Consider the following 15,118-nt stretch of genomic DNA (forward strand, 5'->3'; position numbering starts at 1 on the left):
TTTGTTTTGTCAGACTGGCGATGAACCATCCAGAGATGTAAGTTAGAATGGTGAGAAAGAATGGGAGGGAGATTCAGGAGTCATCGACAGAAAGGTGTTTGTGGTTGTTGGGAGAAATACCTGGGTGTAATAGATACAGAGGGTGGAGGCCAAGGGCAGAACTCTGTTTCACTTAAAGTAATGGAAAAATAAACAGTAGGAAACCTGTAATTCAATTTCAAGAGTGCAAATGTCCATAAACCAAAAGAGTTAACTAGAAATGTCAGCTGGACTGCAGACTTAATGGATTCAAAAGTGGTGTTTTCTGCCTGTGGGAAAGGGGCACTTGTAGCAAAATGACTACAGAGTGAATTGTATGAATATCTCCTTCCAAAAGGATATTAGGAATAAGCATTGTACCTGTAGGAGAAAAGGGCTGTTAGCAAAGAAGTTACATTTTCAAGGCAAAAGACTGTGGAGGTGAAATCAGGCTTGGCAGAAATCAAGCTGAATTAAATATTTTGAAGGATATTGAGCAAATAGGAAAAGAAGAGAAGAAGGAGGACCATGGAAATGAAGACAAAGAGAAGATGAAGGATAATATAGGTATGAGCCAAGAACAGAAAGAAGACTTTCCTTCTGATCCTATTTTCATTCTCCTTTACTGAGAACTAGGACAAGGTGGATAACAGCAGTAGGTTGACGATGGTGGAAGTTACCCTAATTAATTGGGAAGCAAAATATGAGGACCTTTACACACTGAAGTCAAAGAACAGGACAATCTTGCTCCCAAGTTCTAGAAGAACGGGGTTGTGAATTTGCAGACTCAGTGACAAGTAATTTTTAATAAATTTATTTTTATTTTAAAATGCAATGTTTGTTAAATCTATTTTTAATAAATAATAGAATAGAAGTGCTGAAGAAGGGAAGAAATGGAAAGTTTATCTGGGCACCCAGTGACAGCACATAATTATAAAACAAATGTTGGAGGAAGAGCTGATTAAAGGCTTGGAAGTAATGGAATAAAACACAAAACGGAAGTAAGCCATACTGACAGGCTTGATATCAATCTTTGATAAAGCAACCGATTTTCTAGGTTAGCCTAGTCCAGTTGGCAGTCCCTGCAAGAGATGCAGATGCCAACAGCTGATTTTTTGCCGTGCATCTTAGATATTTGTTTCCACCACCGACGCTGAGAGCAACTGCCTCCACCTTCCACTGTAGAGTGGTTTCTTCTGGACTGGGGAAGCAGTTGCTGGGTGAAGGGTCAAATCGCTTCCCCTCCAAAGGAAAGTCTCAGCTACAGAGGAGAAGAGGTGAGACACTCACATGTGAGTAGCTGGAATAAAGTTGGCATCTGTCCTTCTGTTGGAAGAAGGAATACTCTCTTCTGGATGAATAAAAGATGGCAAATTTGAGCTGGATTTCAGGAAAATGTTTAATGCTATCACACAGGACATTCATAGTGAAGCCCGCAAAGACAGGATTAGCAGAGGAACTGCTTGGTAGTAAGGATCTAGCTCAAAGGAGGATATCAGCTGAGAGTTGTAAGAGAGCTTCTCTAACCAGAGAGGAGATTACTAGTGAACGTGCTCAAGGATGTATTTCAGGACTGGTTTGACTGAATATACTTCATTTAAGATTTTGCCACAGAAGGAGGTAGAACACTGATGCTTTTTGTTGGCAGTAAAGTTGAAGGACCATGTCAGTACAAATGAGGATCTGATGATTGTCTGGAAAGAACTGAATCCCCTTGAATATAAGGGGACAGTTGTATTTAATTCAGTAAATGAAAAATTGCAGTTAAGTCTCTGCATTTGAAATGTACTAATAGAAACTTCGACCTGAAATAAAGAGCTGATCAGTAGGTGCATCGCTACGGTAGGTGCATTAAGTGGATGAGGGATCATGAGTTGATCACAGAATGACACGGTTGCCAACATGATACAAGTGTGACCGTAAGATGCATTGCAAGAGGTGATTTTAGTGGAGAGAGTGGAAGTGTCCAGGCCATCATATGAGAACTTGTTGATAACTTCATCTGAAATGTATATTCAATTCTTGAAGGCTTGTGTTCAGGAAGGATGGATTGGGAAGAGCAGGTGCAGAGTGGGGCTCAGAGGACTGTTAGGAGGAGTATAGGGAGGTCTGTGTTATGATAGGAGAGGAGAGCAACTTTGTGTGTTTAGTCTAGCATGTGAAGAGGGGATATGATTGCTGGCTACAAATACATCAGGCAAGTAAACATTTTGGAGGGAGAAAGCTATTTAAGCTAAAGAACAATGTTGGCACAAAAACAAATGGGAATTAATTGGCTATGAATGCAGGCTGGAAATTAGAAGAGGTTGCTGTGCCACCAGAGCAGTGAGATCCTGGAAGAGGATGGTGGGAACAAAAAGATTAACTGGTTTTAAGATGAAGCTCAATAAACTTGTGAATGGGATTAGGTGACACGATGCCTGCAAAATCACCAGACTCGTTTGCCCTGGAAGGGATGTTTGTGGAGTTTTGCTGTGGTGATGAAATGGAAAATGGGTGTTTGAGCTCCATGTGCACCATTGAAGGTCAACACGCTTATGTGGAAGTTGTGCCATTTGTATGAGACCAGGAAGTGTCCACAAAAATAGATGATCTCCTGGAATAAGTGTTCAAAGTTCATTTTCTTTGATAGAGAAAAATACAACAATTGCAGGCAATTCATCACATGAAAATATTTACTTTTTTTTTTCATTTCAAGTTTAAGTGCTGAAGTCTTTGCACTTGCAAAATTGCTAGGGGCTGCACTGGAGGCTTGAGACATTTTGGCACTCTGCAAACGCACGAGTTAGTCATAGTGTGTGTTTGTGGAGCTTGCATTTACCAATGTGACTTGTTTGCACAGAATAAAATATTCAGGAGAGCATAAGAGATAAAAACGAAATTTCCCTTTCTAAAAGTAATATGGGAATTAGCCTATATTACAGAGCTTAAATTACACTGATTCTCCTCCAGGGTTGGAATAAAATTTTCAAAATCACCTCTAATCTGTGAAGAATCTAAACCATATGGAAATCCTCCTGATTCCCCTGGGTGTTTTTTGACACTCTTACCCAGAGGTCTTAGAGTATTTCATTTTTCTCTCATGCAACAATCTCCGTTTCAGGTGTGAGATTTTTCAGTAGTAAAACAGTTGCACCACTTAACTTTCTAGCATCAAGGAACTTATATCAATAAGGGAATATCAATACTAATAGATAGTAATATCACTCGTAATAATCCAAGTGAGTTGTACTAGTTTTAGTTATGTCAGTGCAGTCGATGATGTTATTTTCCCATGTACAAAGACTCCTTTAGCTCCTGCTCTTTGCTTAAAAATGCGTCATGGCTTCAGAAAAGAATTAGGACTTTTCAAATGTTTTTCCTTTGGGCAGAGAACCAGCTTCTATGGAACTTTGCCTCCGAGAAACAAAGATTGCTGTGATTTTTTTTCACTAGAGCTTTCGAAGTACTGATACAGCATTTTTTGGAGCTCATCACCCATAGCAATCATTCAGCCCTGTGGCTCATATCCTATTTTTGAAAAGCCGTTTCCTTTTGGTGCACGTGTCTTTTCCCTGTGTTTATATGAAGCAGTCAATGAGGCTTTCAGCCGTAAGGATCAGAATGAAATCAAATAAATTACTTCCAAAGATAGGAAACCATTTCACACCTTGGAGTCTCATTTTGCTCTAGATGTAGGGTGTTACAGCTCGTGCCAGTCAGAGCCGATTATAAACCAACTGACCTGCCATGACACTTAAAGTCTTGGTAGAATTTGCACTTTGCCTGCAAGCCGACACTTTGTTTTCATCCTGTTTGGGTTTGGATCTGTAACTGTGAACGGGGTGATTGCCCCAGAGTAATGATTAAAGTGGATTTTCATTCACTCTACCATTATGAAGAGCTGTATCTATGCATACGTTCAATTATAAATACACTGAGGTTCTGTAAGAAACAGAGTTCCTGCTAGCATTGAAAAAGAAATACAAAGTGAATTTAAGTTGGACACAACCAGATACACAGTGTTTACATTAATTCTGGTTTTTGGGGTTTTTTGGGTGTTTTTTTTTTTAAGGGAGTGGTAACCTTTAGTTATGATTTCTGGAAGCTCTTATTACCACATCTCTTCCAAGGGTTTTCTCACACCCCTTCATTCTGGAGGAATGATTTTAATTCAAAAACAACTTTAACTGACTTTTTATCTTTCTGTGTAGAATGTGTTTGTGATATATTGTCAGGCAAGCAGCCTGCAGAAAAGTGTCATTCTTGTCTCGGACCTCTGAGTGTGTTGATGGTGGTTGATATTCATTTGTATTTGATTATCTCAAAAAAACACTAATCCAGCCTCACTTTTAGAGTTTTTGGCTTGGGGTGGAGAAGGAGGTGAAAAATTGTCTGACTTTAGTATTGTACTTACAGACTTTTAACTTAAAAGAACTGATTTTGGAAGCATATGAAAAACACATTTGGGAAAGAAGGTAACGATATATGTATGGTGATGTCCCACGGTGGAGTTTAAATCCTAGCAGGGACCTAGGTACCAGGAGGACTGAAGCTTTGCTGTAATGAGTCCCGCCTACTTGCAGTGTGCTCTGCACCTCACTTTTACTGTCTATAAAACAGAGCACATAAATCTTGCCATCATTTACATAGTGTTTTGATATCAGGTTTCTCTCCAAGTCTGAAGTAACATTAATTATTAGTCGTGGGACTGCTATTTCCCTTTGATTTCTCCCCACCTCCGTATTGCCATGTATGCAGCCCCTTTTTTAGGAAGGAGGACAGGCTAAACCACCCTCGCTGAGATTACTCCATCACCTCTAATGGTGTAGCACAAAGCCATTCATTTCTCCACTCTGGAGTCTAAAGTCTCTGAACTTCATTAGCCCAAGGGAGTGGTAGGCCCAAGCGTGCTCCAAAATGCCGATCTCCTGTTTTGATAACTGAGCTCTAAAATCAAGATAAACAAGGTGCCCTATATACTGAACGTGTCCTAATTGCACACTTCAAGCAAACCAGCCAATCGATGAGTGTGTGTCGCCCGCTAATGAATATTTGTAGTTTTGGAAGATTTCATATGTGATGTTCCTTGTAGCTTCTGCAGTTATTAACAGAGTAGCTTTGAAGACCCTGTCCAGGAGGAGAACCTGGCTTTATCTAGACTAAGAAACTGTGTAATTTAATTTCATATGTTAGCTGGGCATGGTCACTCTTATTCAGATTGTATTAGCTAATACTTCTTTAAAACTGTTTACACTGTGTGCAAAGTTGTGTTTAAAATCCTATTAGCTAATACATTTCCTAGTCTAGACTTGGGGAGGGTTGACTCCCTGGAGAACCCAGAGCAGGACTTTGTTTACTTGCAGGGGGTAGAAGAGGGAGGCAGGGAAAGAAGGGGTAATGATGTTTGAAACCATCCAAATGACTTTTACTGTGCCAAATATTTTGCTGTCTGACCCTCTCCTCGCTTTTATTATTGCTAAGATTTTTATTTTTTTTTTTTATCGAGAGGTGCCTCTCAAGTCATGAGGGTGACTTTAAAAACCATGGGAGTATTGCCACCAACCAAGGTCTCAAGTATTTGGCATTGGGAGCCAGGACTCTCTGTGGGAGCACAGGAAGGAGAAAGGCACAGAAGAAACATCTGAGTTGGGGTGCCCAGTCTGACAGGAGCCCCAGGGAGCCACACACTAAGACTTTCATTGAACTGGAAGCACATCATGGACATTCAAGAGCCAAAGAGAAAATTTTCTTGGTGGGAGATAACAGTGGGTTTTCAGATGTACCCTACTAACAGGACAAAGAAGCTGGATTTGGTGTGTAGGTTGCTCGCAGGATGGCCTGATAGTAGGACTTCCTTCATTCTACAAGTGACAGACAACATAAATTAGGAGTCCTGTCCTTTGACTCACAGTCTAACACCTTACTGACACATATAAAGAGCCTGAACTCCCAGATTAGGTACCTGAAGCAATCACTAGGGCATCAAGTGATGTGCATGTCTTCAGTGTTGCTGATGGAAAATCATAGAATCATAGAATCGTTTGGGTTGGAAGGGACCTTCAAGATCATCCAGTTCCAACCCCCCTGCTGGAATCATCAGCAGGGACACCTTCCACTAGACCAGGTTGCTCAAAGCCTCATCCAGCCTGGCCTTCAACACTTCCAGGGAGGAGCAGCCACAACTTCCTTGGGCAACCTGTTCCAGTGTCTGACCACCCTCACAGTGAAGAACTTCTTCCTAATATCTAATCTAAACCTCCCCTCTTTCAGTTTAAACCCATTTCCCCTTGTTTTGTCATTAGTTGCCCTTATGAAAAGTCCTTCCCCAGCTTTCTTGTAGCCCCTTCAGGTACTGGGAGGCCGCTATAAGATCTCCTCAGAGCCTTCTCTTCTCCAGGCTGAACAGCCCCAACTCTCTCAGCCTGTCCTCATAGGAGAGGTGCTCCAGCCCTCGGATCATCCTGGTGGCCCTTTTCTGGACTTGTTCTAGCTGTTCCAGGTCTCTCTTGTGCTGGGGGCTCCAGAACTGGACGCAGTATTCCAGGTGGGGCCTTACAAGAGCAGAGTAGAGGGGCAGAATCACTTCTCTCGACCTGCTGGACACGATTCTCTTGATGCAGCCCAGGATACAGTTGGCCTTCTGGGCTGCAAGCGCACATTGTCTGCTCATGATCATCTAACACCTTTTAGGTTCTGCTCTGCTCTGAGTTTCTAAACTTCCTTGGTTTTGGTTTTCTTCCCCTAGTCACTCAAAACAGGTCTTGGAAGGTAGGTGTGATGCCACAGTTGGCAGGTTAGGCAGGAACACCAAACCCATTGCTCTGTTTCCTTTTACTAAGTCTGTTATAGTAAAAGCTTGCCATAGTTCTGTTTCAGTAGTGCAAGTGGAATATCTTGGGAGAACACTGTTGTTTCAGCCAAGTATTAAATACTTTATAATTCCAAGCTTTTTTCAAATGATGGCTTGGATTATTGACTTGAAATGCAGACAATGTCTCTAATTGTAGTGATTCTGCCTTTTGAGTATCATAAGAGAGTTGCAGTGAACTCTATAGTTGAATGTAAAATTTCCATTGACGATGGAGTTGGACTTTCCAGGTTGGTTGGAAAGTCCAACCAAGGTCCGCCTTGGTTCTCAGGCTTTGTTGGAATTTGATTTTCGTCATGGTTTTCCTACTGATGACTACGTTTTTTGCTTTCTTAAGATATCCTCCTCTCTGGAATGTCTAACCTTTCTTTAAATCACGTCCTTCCTACAGTCACATCACAAATCAATTGCACTCCCACAGTTACCATTCAAATATAAATAATTTAGTTAAATGATTTACCAAAATGTGGTAAAACAAATAGACCTACCCTGTGTTTTGTTTGAGATTTGGTTTTGTTTTGTTTTCTAAAACATCCTTTTCCTTCTCATTATGTTTCTAATCTAGAGCCTTATAGTAAGGGCTTTTTCTGTCTTGTTAAATTGCATGCACATCAATAACACTGTGTATCAACATTCATTAATAAACGTTGGGTCCTCTATGTATCCCCCTTCCTGGGCAAGATTATTCTATACTCTCTATTTACTAGATACATCCTGTCTACTTCAGCTACTCAAGTAAGTAGCAATATTTTAACTAGTGAGTATATAGTGTGCGTCATTTATTTGTCCTGACTAGATCCACTGCTGATCTCATAAACATTTGGGGAAAGAAATACCAAACTAGCAAATATTTGGAGAACCTCCTAATGTAGGATCTTAAGAGGATGATATCGTCTCTCAGTTTGAAGATTAAAATCAGTGCTGTTCACAGCTGATTAACTTTCCTTTCTAATATTTCCCACAAAGTGAGCTAATGTAATAAAACTTAATGAAACAAGGTTTAAGTAAAGCCACAGAGAATATTTATATGACAGCAAGCTGTAGAGTGTTCAGCCTATCCTGGTGCTCACTTTGTAATGGCTCTGTGCTTTCTCCTGTCCAAGGGATGGGTGTAGCAATGACAATAGTCCCTGTGTTGGGTTGAAACAGCTTCTTTGATGTCTCAAAGGTGATGTGAATTAGCTGCACTATATTTCCTTTATATCTAGTCAGTGATGGATTGTTGCTTTCTTTCCCATCAACTCTAACTATTCTCATTTTTGGTCCTACAGAGTCATCAGCAAAGTGGTGACAGCTCCAGAGGCCAAACCTTCTACTCCTGCGAGCCGGCCCAAAACACCTCCACCCGTGCCGTCACCAGTACCAGCTCCCGTTCACGTCACCCCTCCTCCAGCTCCGGCTCCTCCTCCTCCGCAGGCTACTGTCTCACCAGTCCTGATCCCACCACCCTCTCCAGCCGTCTCGGCAGCAGGAGGCTCCAAAGCTCCGGTTAGGAGCGTGGTGACCGAGACTGTCAGTACTTATGTGGTAGGTAACACACACTGTCGTGCTTTGTCCCAGTGCCAGTGACGTTCATCTCTTAAATTGTTGAGTTCCTGGGTGACTCATCATCTCAAACTGATGGTACCTGGACTGGTGAGGTTGCTCTCTATTAAGCTACTCTTTATCTGGCCCTTGCTTCCATGCACGTGTTTTGAGAAGTTAATAACTTAACTAAAACACTACTACTTGGACTGAATTTTATCTATATTCCCACTTCAATGTTTAAGTTTCTTCTAACAAGTCCAGTCATATTCCACTTGCTATTTTCTGCTAACTGAGCAGGAGCATTTATTTTTGGAGCTGGACATTTTTTTATAGATGCTTTCATAAGTGCTAAATTGAAACCTCAAATGTCAAGCTCACCATAGATTTTGCTGTCAGTCAGGTAAAGTACAAAACCCTCATACGACATCAAGAATTTGACTTAGTCTTCATTTGAAATGTGTAGAGTCCACTAATCTCTATTCTGGTTTCTTCAACCTACAGAAATTGCAACTGTTTGTGCATCTCAGAAGGTCTGTAGATAGTTGGTTAGTCTACAGTTCATTAGTCTGTTTGACATAGGCTCTGAACTTGGCCTCTGATAGCATTAAGACTTAATTCCTTTAGAAAAGTCTCCCATCCAACATGATGTAGGACCTGCATTCTCTAAAAGAACGTGGACACAACCTCTGGGCAGGACTGGGATTGCTGTGCTACTGGAAATTTCTGCTCTAGATACAATGTAAAATGGAAGTCCTGACTGTTTCTGGTCGTTGAAGAGCAGCAGATACCATTAACAACAGTAGTGGTGGTGTTATCCTCCCTGTCCTGGCCAAGTTCCAGTTTGGTTGGTGACACCTTGCTTATCTGTAATGGGTAGCGGTTTAAAAATCTCACCATTTAAAACACTTGAAACTTGCTTTTATTACAGAGTTTCTTTGTTTTAATTGCAAGATACCCATGATTTCTCTCTCTCTCTTTTTTTTTTTTTTAATTCCTGTTTTAATAATGATTCTCAGTGTAAATCTACCCTGCTCTTTCTAATGGAAAAGGTGTTCTTCCCTGCTGGACTTAAACTGTTGTATCATGTTACTGGTCTCTATTTAAACAGCTGCTACATTTCACTCCCGAGTTGGTTACAGCACTAGATGACCACACTTAGGCTGTGCATATCTTTAGGGTGCAGGATACACATCCTCACCTTCTGTGTCACAGGTGTAAATGCAGTGTCACTCTTAGGTATTACAGTAGTGCCCAGAAGCTTTGAAATTCACTCTAAGAGAAAAACAGTTTCAAAGTACTGTACGACATCCAGTTTTCTTCAGTAGGCATTGAAAGCAAATAATTTAGGGATGATGTTGGTTTAAAGAAGGAAAACCTAGAACTTCTCCTAGATACTTCTAGTGGAAACACCTTTAGCACCTTATGGAGAGTTCAGAGGACATGTAGGCTCCAGGTTATTTCTTATATAACATTATAGTTGAAACCAGGACTTTAACTGCCATTAGGATCCAACTATGTGCACAGGCAGAGAGACTCCTGATGTGAGATGTTTATATGTCAAAGAGAAGAGAGAGATTGAGGAAGAAGGGAATAATTAATAACTATTCCCTTGTACCAAGGGAATCCAGGACACAAGATGATGAAATGACTTTCCCCAGCACACATGGGAAAGCTCTTCTAGAGATAAGATTTGAGCCATTGTGACAGAGGTACACAACTCCCTTCTGCAGGGGTGGGATAGGAGGATGATCTTAGAGTTTAAAAAAAAAAAAGATAGGATCTCCCTGTAGGATATCATCTCAGTAACTGTGCTCTGATCATTAACTCTCAGCAGTGTGTACTAAAATAGCATTCAGCAAAATACTGTCCCTCCTTCCACGACTCTTGGCTCATTAAGGAATGAGAAGTTACACAATATTTTTAACGTCGTCATTCAGCAGTCCAATTTCTTAACAAGCAGGCAGAAGTTTCAGTGATTATAGACCACCCTGTCCCTCTCCAGTCCTGAAAGCCTGAGACAGGTATTCTACAAACAAACATCCCCTCTGAAAAACTGAAGTTTGGAAAAATTAGGGTATCATTTGTCTTCTAATGGGACAAGATCAGGCAGTGCTGCCACTGGCAGCGCCTAAAGCAGGCAGCACCGTGGTGGGGGTGCGTGCCCAGTGCCAGTGCCCATGGCAGAGGACAGTTGCAGTGCCACCAGGTTGCTCAAGCAGGTTGTAAAGGGCTGTAGCTATCAGCCCAACAGCCCACAGCAGTACTTCTGTACAGCACCATGGTACAGAATCTCCTCCTTCCCCAACTGGATTACCCCACAGAAATGACTACGGACCCCTTCACGCTGCATGCAGGCAGTTTACCTGCAGAGCAGATGCTTCTCTACCAATTTAAGATGACTTTGCAGATGTGAGATTAGATGCGTAGATAGGAATGATCATTGTAATCAATCAGCTTTAAAATGGAGTTCGTTGTATGACGTTGCCTACTCGGTTTCGCTGTTGGGGATTGTTCCCAGCTTAATGTTCCTGGGCTTTGTATTTTCTAGTTTTAAATAGCAAAAAAAAATTCAGGGCTTTAAGAGGAGTCAGTCAAGAGTGATGTGTTGGTTGCAGCTCTGGTTCATTCCTATTGATTTTTCAGGAAGTGGTGTAAGACGTACAGACCACCGTGTAGTAGCTTTCTTTTTATCCTAAGAGCGTTTAAGACTTTCCATCTACCACATTTTAATCATTTTTGTAAGCTATACAGATAGAAAAAAGTTATTGCCTTAGATTTCTGTAAATGCACTCATGCACAAAAGCTGAGAACAAAACAGTTTGTGTTTTTGAGATTCAGTGTTAATTTGCAAATCTTCATAAAGGAATAAAGAAGTCAGGGTAATACCCCAGACATTTTGTATTTTGTATTGTTAATTGCACTTCTTTGGGTGGATTTTATGACATTTTGCATGTCTGTTTTTGCCAAAGAACTGTTAAAGAAACCGCTTGAAATTTAAAAATACAAATAATGGGTCTAGCAGGGTATAAACACAAAAAAAAAAATTCATAAAGCCCTGAATGTGATAAATCCATTAAGCAGCTGCCTAATACTGTAAATGATCTGCCTCTCTTGTTTCCTTTACCCTTTAGTAAATTGTACTGTGACATAAATGTCATAAGGGGAATGGAAAGTTACTCAGTAACAACTTTTTTTATATCCTGATCTTATCAGCTAGTTGAAGTTGAAGACTTTGGCTAATAAGTAATACGGCAATATATACACACGGCACCGTATATTTTACATGAGACTGTTATCTTACGCGGGAGGCTGCCGCTGCTCGTTCTTGCCATTAACAGGGTAGAATTTAAAAAGTCACGATAGTATAGACAGAGGATCGTGTCCTTAAGCCCTGACTGCTCTATGTGAATGCCTGTACTTAGGTTGAGTGGTATGACTGGCTTTACTGGTTTACAGGACAATACAGAAAAATGCGTGTTTTTGTCATCATGTACAGTATAAGAAAATGAATTAAAACATAACGCCGAGCGCTTATGATCAGAGGATTCACCAATAACAACGGTGACTGCAGAACAGCTTTGTCAGATAAACAAGCAACTTTTTTTTCTTTAATGGTTTTTTTTGCTGTCTGCTTAGTCCTGAAAAGTAACTAATGTTCTTTTTCTTTGCACCAGATCCGAGACGAGTGGGGTAACCAGATCTGGATCTGTCCTGGCTGTAACAAGCCAGATGATGGCAGTCCAATGATAGGTTGTGATGACTGCGATGATTGGTATCACTGGTAAGTTGCTCTCATCCACCCTATTCTGCTGTTCCCTGGCAGATTGGGGCTATATTATCAAAACCCCTTTTTTTTTTTTAATGGTTTGTGACGCCACAAATATTTAAATAGCTTTACTGTGTCCAATTTAATAATCTGGTAGATATTTTTATCTCTGTTTCTCTGGAATTTGAAGAAGCAGATTTTAAGCTGTGAAGGAGAGTTACTTTTTAATTAATGGGCAATGGTGATAACAGTTGTTTTTGAAACTGCTGGGAAATATTGCTGATTCTGTTAATTTTGTGAGAACCACAGGATTATGAGCATAGTGTATACAGATAGACATTTCAAATTACGAAGCATTGTATGAACCGTAATATAAATGTCAGCTCTTTATAAAAGGGTTGGAGGGAATTAATCACTTTTTAGGCGTTTTCTTAAACAGCTACATAAAATTGTAAGGTTTTTTTGCAGATGTGTTAAAGAAGCATTTGAAATTATTTTAAATCTAGCCTATTATACCTGAAAGTGCACTTGTATTTTCTATTAAAATAACATTTCTTTTCTGAGTGTCCTTTCAGGTTTTTTTTTTGTTTCAACGCAAGTGTTTTTTTAGGTTTCTCTTCTATCATTATATTCATTAAGATAATGATAATATAATTGCTATATTAATTTGAAGACCAGATCCTGTCTCCTACTGAAAGGTTTCATTTCTTTGGGTAAGAAATGAAAGTAACGTTACTCCACTGAGATAATACGGTGTTTTCCTGTCCTTCACAGGCCTTGCGTTGGGATCACGGCTGCACCCCCAGAAGAGATGCAATGGTTCTGCTCCAAGTGTGCCAACAAAAAGAAGGATAAAAAACACAAGAAGAGGAAGCACAGGGCACACTGAAGACTCTGCAGCAGACTGAAGTCATGCGGTCGCCGTGACACCTTCTGCCCTGATTCCGTTGCGGGGAGGATCCAGCCAGCTCATGTCTCACCCTTCGTCACCAACTGTTGGGGTTATGACTCTGGAGAGAATCAGGGGCGAGGAGATACTCTCTGTCCAGGGCTGTTGCATTTTGCAGACCATCTGAGCCCAGGGAGTTGGATTTTGGTACATTCTGATGTTGTCTTTCACCTACCGAGGGAAATTTGCACAAGGTGATATGAAGACTTCGGTAGTTCATGGTACCGCTCCCGCGGCTCGGCAGCAACAAAGATGAATGTTGTAAATACAGATACCTGTCCTATTCTTTCTCGATTTGTTATTAATCCCTCTTGAACCTTTGCAGTAAGGTGCTGAGAGGAGGAGAAAATGTAAATTGCAGTAAGTTGTAAACTGAGACCTTGTGGAATAATTCTGTAGTCTGGATACAGTTCAGCCTCTACTCCCGCTGAGCCAGATAATCATAATGTGGAAATAAAAAGTGGCTGGTAAATATTTTTGTGACGAGAATATATGAAGCTTTTTCCCTTGATTTTTAGTACTAACATAAAATAAACACATTCAAGCTTTTGTGATATATCTTCTATTTTTTAAAAAAAAAGAAGTTTCTATTGTGTCGATTTTTTTCTTGCGTGTGAATTTATTTCGGTCGACCTGTAATATATTTTATACTTTGATTTTTGGCTTTTTTTTTTAGTCTTTGTCAATGTACCTTGTCATTGCTTGTACATTTCATTGGTGTGTAAAAACACTTCCCATTAAAAGATTTTCACACGTGTAAATACCTGATATTTATAAAGTACCTTTTTTTTTTTAATTATTATTATTATTTTTTAGGGCGTGAGGATTTTTTTGTTTGTTTGTTTGCCTGAGAATACAAACCTAGCAGCTATTAAAAGCCTGTACGACATACGCCCGTGCGACATAACTCCTGTCCTCGTGGCTTTAAGGGATTGCTAAGATCTGCCCCAGTGGTGCATGCACGAGGAGTCGGCCAGCACCATAATTAGGCCTCGATTCAGATACTTAAACATGTGGTAACTTCTTAAGAAGTGAGTAATCCTATTGCCTTCAAGGAGCCTGTTCCCACACTTCGTTATACATGTGCTTAAATGCCTTCTGAATTGAGAGCTTAGGCCAGGGGGCTCTGCGCTTTTAATGGTAGCTACAGCGTGTTAATCTGTAGCTGGAATTGAGCTTTTTTTTTTCCCTCTCTTGGTTTGTTTTTTTTTTTTTCCCCCTCTTGTTTTTTTTTTCTTTTTTTTAAATTTTTTTAAACAAGTGGTAGTGAGTTTGCCAAAACAATCAAACTCACATTTAGATGGAGGAGATGCAGAATAGTATCAAGGCCAGAAGATGTGTTACTCTGTTTTGTGTATCCCCTTGGAAAGACCCAGAAAGTGAGTTGTATTCCCCATTGAAAATGAGGGGGGAAATTGCAAAGGAAAAAAAAAAAAACAAAGTCAGTATTAGATATTGTAGTGCAATAGGTTTCAGAGCTAAATAAAATATAAGAATAAATCTGGAAAAAAAAAAATATATCTTTTGTTTCTGAAGCTATTTTAGACTTCATTGGTTTATTTGGGGATATTTCTACTTTAAACCATCCGGTGAGAAGCACTGAATGTTTGAGAATACGACCCTTTAACCTGTTGCGCAGATATTAAGAGTTATTTTTTTAAATGCATCCAAATTGATATTAATGAGAATAAATTAGTCATGTTTTTAAAAGTACCAGTGTAGTTAGGGAAATGAGGCTTTGCTGATAGAACTGTTAAATTGCAAATCAGTGAAGATATGGATGAAATTGGTTTATTAAAAATGTACTGTTACCTTCTTTGTTCAATGCCACCTCATTTATATTCTGTCCCTGCTAATTACCAGTCAAGAAAGTTCTTGGGTTTGATTTTTTTTTTTTTAATTATTATTTTATTTTGAATTGTTGAATGTTGCAAATCTAATTCTTGGTTTTTTTCCACGTGTAAATGTGCAGACGTACGAAAAACCAGTCTTTGGTCATTTCTGGTCG

General features: G+C 40.0%; 1 protein-coding gene across 1 annotated transcript in view; it reads left to right on the plus strand.

Annotated features, from left to right (window-relative positions):
* TAF3 (TATA-box binding protein associated factor 3) overlaps positions 1-13,666 on the plus strand; it is a 29,451-nt gene extending 15,785 nt beyond the window's left edge. The window contains exons 3-5 of the mRNA XM_010172022.1: positions 8,140-8,395; positions 12,070-12,176; positions 12,936-13,666. Of these exons, the coding sequence (XP_010170324.1) occupies positions 8,140-8,395; positions 12,070-12,176; positions 12,936-13,050 (478 nt within the window). The 3' untranslated portion in view covers positions 13,051-13,666. The remainder of the gene's footprint in view (positions 1-8,139; positions 8,396-12,069; positions 12,177-12,935) is intronic.
* Positions 13,667-15,118: the final 1,452 nt, after the last annotated feature.

The sequence above is a fragment of the Antrostomus carolinensis genome, unplaced genomic scaffold (genome assembly GCF_000700745.2).
Source record: "Antrostomus carolinensis isolate BGI_N321 unplaced genomic scaffold, ASM70074v2 scaffold967, whole genome shotgun sequence".
Lineage (NCBI taxonomy): Eukaryota > Metazoa > Chordata > Aves > Caprimulgiformes > Caprimulgidae > Antrostomus > Antrostomus carolinensis.